Genomic DNA, 6,245 nt, shown 5'->3' with positions numbered 1-6,245 from the left:
ATTCCCCCCCCCCCCCTACAATCCCTGCCGGTACGAGACTCGAACCCGCAACCTTTGAGTTACGAGTCCGACTCGCTAACCATTAGGCCACGACTTCCCCTATAATAAGGATAACTGCTATAGATTAATTTATCAATTGCTCACTTGATTAACTTTAAATGCAAACATCCAAAAGCATTCTTATGTTTTCTTCATTTGTAAGTAGGAAACAGGGATGTTGCTCAGTTAACAAGAGCATCCTTTTGTTTTCCATCTATTCCCATGCACTACCACGACCTCTCTATATAGAAATACACATAATTGGGTTGAGATAATGGGGCTCTGAGTCCTTGTGATTGGGACTGTTGGAGGCAGGATTTGACTGATGGAAATGCTCTGAGGATCACCCCAGTCCTAGTTTAACCATAAGGACCCTGCTTGCACCACCACGGCTGTCCCAGTCTTAGTTCCACCTTTTTCCCAGCTGAGGCTCCTTTGCCTGCTGCTATGATCAGCGGGATTGTTCCCGGGCCAACAAATCTGATCACACTGCAGTTTGAAAGGTGAATGATTTCGAACTTTCGAGTTTGAAAACCACATGTGTCAAGCATGGGAAGCGAGACCTGCGGAGAGCTCAAGGTTTGTTAGAAACACTTGTAAAAACAGTAACAGATCCAGAAACAGAATGGGCCATTTTTCAAACGTAATAGAGAAGATTTATGTTAAAGTATGAAGACATTTGCAGGCCTGGTGGGCAGATAAAAATAACCAGGCTTTCAGTGGAAATATCTTTGGTTTGACTTGGTTCAGTGGAAATATCTTTGGTTTTTACAGTAAAGGACAGCGATTTCTGAGACAATTTCACTCCCGGTCCTATATTTTACATGTATCAGTGGTCATTTATGAAAGCTGGTACTGTGAGATGTGAATAAGGCAGTGCTTTTCATCTCCTCTGGACCGAGGTGAGCTGGCATTAAACGTTTTCATGTGTCACCAGGCTTTGGGTGACCTTACTGGAGTGCAGTGTGCCGGAGATGACATTTATCTACTCTTTTAGTGCTCCTGTGGCTGCAGAATATTAATGCACTGGCTATTTTACAGAATATGTATGAGGTGATTGCTCCTGCCGTGGAGGAGACGGTGCTGAAACTGCGGCATTTGCTTATCAATGTGTCCTGGCTGATAGAGGAATTTTTGTTCTCTCTTTCAGAATTGGCTGGATCCTTCGAAAGAAATCAAGAAACAAATCCGTGGTAAGTGTTGGAAAATAAGATACTTGGGCTTTGTAACCTTGGTTGCTTGAATCTGATGAAAGTGAGTTTGTGTCTGATTTGTTCATCATTGTGTTTTTAGTGGGTCCCTGGCATTTCTCCTTTGCTGTCAAATTCTATCCTCCCGATCCATCTCAGCTGATTGAAGACATTACACGGTGAGTGCGTTGTTCAAACGTGTTAAAGCTGAAATGTGTAATTTCTGTGCCATTACCATCACCAGACGTAAGTGCAAAAATAAAGACTGTCTACAAATAAGTTTGTCAAACACTCTCACTGTCTGGCACTGGTCAGCAAACCAAATGAATGAATGCTATTGGCTGAGACAGTGTTGCCATGCCGGCTGGCCATGATGTTTTGATAGTGAAACTATTTGAGGAAACGGAACCAGAGCTGTCATCTGCATATTAAAGAGATCGTTCCCCCAAACTGACAGTTCTGTCATCACCCTCGACTTGTTTCAAACTTGTGTGAGAATTTTTGAATTCAGAATGTGTGAATTTTTGTGTTCAGCTGTTGAACACAGACTAAGATATTTTGAAGAATATTGGCAATCGAACAGTTGACGGTAACCATTGAGTTTCATAGTATGGAAAAAAACAATATTGAAGTCAATGGCTACCGTCAACTGATTACCAACATTCTCAAAATATCTTCTTTTGTGTTCAGCAGAAAAAGATACTTTAGAAACAGAAAAAGAAAATTTAGGTTTGGAACAACATGAGGATGAGTAGATGGTTTTTGGGCGAACGACCATGACTAAGTTTGGACCAAACATTTCAATTCAATTCAATTCAATTCAATTAAATTCAATTCAATTCATCCTGTGATCCTACATAGGACAAGCCATTGTGAGAATGGATGGATTATCTTTTATAACAATTGAATAATTATAATTAATACCAATGATATTAAAATAATGTTAATGTAGAATTATATATAAAACATGTATGAAAGCTAAAAATTATTCTAATAATTACAAAAATTATCATATTGTAAAGTAATTTATAAGTGGTCCTCAGTGGACATTTAAACAATATTTAATTAATATTTAATTTCCATTATTTATACACATTACATATTAGATTTGCAAGACTAATACACATTAATCACTTAGCACTTTTGTTATATACAAAATATAGTGCTACTTGTTAACTCATGCTACATGCACAACCACGTTATGCATGTCATAACTCATTGTATCTGTCTTTATATTTACAGCTAGATATATGCCCTGTGTTCTATACATGGTCTGTTGATCTAAAATCTGAACCGTGCAATCCAAGTACAATCCAACTTGTCACTTTAACCATATGTTGCTTCAGATTGATTGTCCCTTTAGTATAACATGGACATGTTGCATGAAAACAAACTCCAAAAGCCCTGGTCATGTGGTGATTAATCAAAAATTTGTTTTGGTTTAATTTATCATATATATATATATATATATATGGTAACATATGATATCAATTCTATTGTAATTACCAATGTAATTTAAATTGATTTACTAACTTTGGTTGGGCAGGTATTACCTGTGTCTGCAGCTGAGGGAGGACATACTGTCAGGTCGTTTGCCCTGCTCGTTCGTCACTCATGCTCTGCTGGGCTCGTACGCCGTTCAGGCTGAGCTGGGAGACTATGACCCAGAGGAACACGGGCCAGACTACATCAGTGAGTTCCGCTTCGCCCCCAATCAGACCCGTGAGCTGGAGGAGAGGGTGATGGAGCTGCACCGCAACTACAGGTGAGACCAGCTGACCCCTAAGGGAGCAGTGATTACCAGAGCTGTCAATTAATTAAGACTTTTAGTCATATTAATTACATGATATGCTGATTAATTAAATGAATCCTAATTTATCAGAGTTTGCTGAGCAAGTCCCCAAAATTAAGATAACCTAAATTCATTACATTATTATGACAGAAGATAAAAGCTTTAAATAGACTTTAGAATCTTTATAAGTTAATGTATTTTTTATATCCTGACCCAGTTCAGTCAGTTTTGCAGTTGAGTTTGACAGTCTGTCCAAGTCAGGGCTCAAAATACCAAATTTAAATTTCTCTGACGGTAAGAAAAATTCCTTAATGCATAATTTACTTACGTATCATGGGGCATGATTAATTGCACTCATTTTTTTATCACTTAATAATAAATATACAGAAAATATTAAATTACACTAAATTAACACACTGAATTGATAGCTCTAGTAATTACAGATACTGATAACAAGCAGTACAACAATCAAATAGCTCAAATATTCTGCAACATATGTTTTTAAACAAACATTTTTGTTTATTTATTCATAAAATGATGACCTGTTATCAGGGGCATGAGTCCTGCAGAGGCTGAAATCAACTTCCTGGAAAACGCCAAGAAACTTTCCATGTATGGCGTTGATCTCCATCATGCTAAGGTATGATGGTGTTATTTATTTTTTTAAGTTGTACTGCTAGCATAGAAGTGTCTACATTGTACATGGAGTATTATGAACTGTATGTTTGGTTCACAGGTGATTCTAGTCCTTGTTTAGGAGGGCTTCAGCCCACTCTCTTACATCTCAGTCCCCCCCTAAAAATAATACTGGGATTCTGCAGGCCTTAAAAAGGCTTCATTCATTCTTCCACAATTTAAGGCCTTACCCACCTTATTCCTGGAGAGCCTACTGCGTTTTGAATTATGGGTGGCACTTCAGGTTTGGGGTACTTCCATTCAAAAAGACTGAAACTAATCATTTCAAATCAAATCTGTTGATTTTCCTTCATGTTTTATTTTCAGACATCATGAGAATAACGCAACGCTTGGTATTTTAACGTGACATAGTCTCTAATGTTATAACAATAATGTCTATGGCAAAAGCTCTTTTCAGTGGCTGCATTCTTTCCCTCATGATTATTTTCTTTTTTCCCTTTGCATTCCGCTGTAATAGTATGAAAAAGGACAACATATACTGCACATTTGTGGACCGTTCTCCCAATTTAATTTACAGTATATTCCATTAATAATTCAGTGGACTGCACCAAGAATCTCTCGTTTTTCTCCTCAAATCCTCACGTCTCTTTCCAGGTTTGTTTGTTTTCACAGTTAAATACAATTTATTATCTGTCAAAATGACGGAAATCACTTTGAAATAGTATTACGTTAATGAAAATTTTTGATTAAGGCAATGTATGTTACATAATACAGCTATATATTACTACAGTGATATTTCACCCATCCGTTATTGCTGTGGAAAGAATCACACTTTTGGGGTTATTCATGGTCTGTTGAAAGTAGGGGTGTCGAAATTAATCGTTGCATGCGATGCGGACGTGGACGATTCTGCATCGATGCAGTAATAGACCATAATCGATTATAGCCTATTGACGTCATTCGCATACACGCTTGTCACGTGAGTATTAAAAAATGCACCCACTATTTTTAAATCTGAGCTTGGCTTTTTCCCGCATATGGCACGTGTGCGCACTAGAGAGAATTGCGGCTGGCTTCATTGCACAGAATATGCACTGTGAGACACGTGTGTATTGCTTGTGCTTCCACTTCGCTGTTATTTTAGTCTTTTACTTTAGATATGCTTTAATTTCTGCCATTTGGAATGCAGTACATATTAGATGCATGAAACTCACGTACTAACAGATTTTGCGTGCGCTTTGTGTTTGTTTGTCCTGAAGCTCGATCGTGGCTGTGGTTAAATGCATTTGCATCTACTTTTATGATACGAAATTGATGTAAACACAGTCAGTTATGTTTTTAGAACAGGACAAAACATCTGATATGTGGAAACAGATCTGCGCATTAGTGTGAATGCAGCCTATTAAAGCTGCCACTATCTATGAACTCATCAGTAATAATCAAACAGCAATAATGCTGAGGAAAAAAGAAAAACCCATAACGGTTTGTCTATAAACTTTCTTATGCTTAAAGCACTCTTAGATACTGAAAATGCTTGTTGTTTATCACTTGTAATTGTCTTTCCCCCCCCTTTATTACTTTATATTTGTTTGTATGTTTTAAAGCTATATTTACTTAGTTTAATTCTTAACAATAATTAATTAATTATTCATATATTAATTATTGAACGTAATTATTTAAAAATAGTAGCCTGCTTATATAATTGAATAAAAATGCATAAGATAAATTTGATATAATCGTGATGCATCGTGATATCAAATTGAATTGAATCGTTGACATGATAATCGTAATCGAATTGAATCGTGAAACCAGTGCCGATTCACACCCCTAGTTGAAAGTACCTTGTTCATGCTTTTACACTTTTAAATGTCATTTTAATGTTCGATGGTTGAAGGGGGAGTAGAATAATGTCACCTCATTGTACTCAGTAAAAAAAAAAACTATTATTGCGCTCATAGAGCAAACCTTTCACTGATTGTTTACAACTAGGGATGCACCGATACCACTTTTTCCAGTACTTGCCCGATACCGATACTTTTATTTTTGGTACTTGCCGATACCGAGTACCGATACCGATATTTTCATTGCATTTGTAAATTTTTTAAATATTGGGTACAGAAACCAAAACAGTATGTATAATGTTAGTTGGTTAACTTCATTTATCAAATAGATATACAGTCAAATCAAAATTTATTCAGACACCTTCAACATTTCTCACATTATCACAGTTTATTCGCTATAGTTTAGAAAATGGTAATAAAATATGACAAGAACTCAGAGTTAAACTGTGTCAGAACAAATTCAGCTTGATAATGTCAGATAACTTTGATAGAAAGGTATGTAATGGATTACAATAAACTAAAAATTATTCATACAGCTGTCAATATTTACACAACTATCAATACTTTGTCGGGTGACCCTTAGCCTTAATGACAGCATATAGTCTCCTGGGCATGCTGTCAACCAGGTTCATGCAAACCTCAACTTCAATTTTCATCCTAGAGATTCACATACTTTTGCTGCTCACAGATATGTAATATTGGATCATTTTCCTGAATAAATAAATGACAAAGTATATATTTTTGTCT

At 36.5% G+C, this 6,245-nt stretch overlaps 1 protein-coding gene across 5 annotated transcripts in view; it reads left to right on the top strand.

The window, feature by feature from the left end:
* LOC107696976 (band 4.1-like protein 1) overlaps window positions 1-6,245 on the top strand; it is a 63,593-nt gene that overhangs the window by 34,966 nt on the left and 22,382 nt on the right. For all 5 annotated transcript variants that reach the window (XM_016497558.1, XM_016497559.1, XM_016497557.1 and 2 more), the window contains exons 5-8: window positions 1,190-1,232; window positions 1,333-1,408; window positions 2,776-2,994; window positions 3,574-3,661. In XM_016497558.1, the coding sequence (XP_016353044.1) occupies window positions 1,190-1,232; window positions 1,333-1,408; window positions 2,776-2,994; window positions 3,574-3,661 (426 nt within the window). The remainder of the gene's footprint in view (window positions 1-1,189; window positions 1,233-1,332; window positions 1,409-2,775; window positions 2,995-3,573; window positions 3,662-6,245) is intronic.

Source organism: Sinocyclocheilus anshuiensis, unplaced genomic scaffold (assembly GCF_001515605.1).
Source record: "Sinocyclocheilus anshuiensis isolate Anshui unplaced genomic scaffold, SAMN03320099.WGS_v1.1 scaffold130, whole genome shotgun sequence".
In the NCBI taxonomy this organism is placed as follows: domain Eukaryota; kingdom Metazoa; phylum Chordata; class Actinopteri; order Cypriniformes; family Cyprinidae; genus Sinocyclocheilus; species Sinocyclocheilus anshuiensis.
Note: the sequence above shows the minus strand (reverse complement) of the source record. Positions and strands in the feature narration are given on the sequence as shown.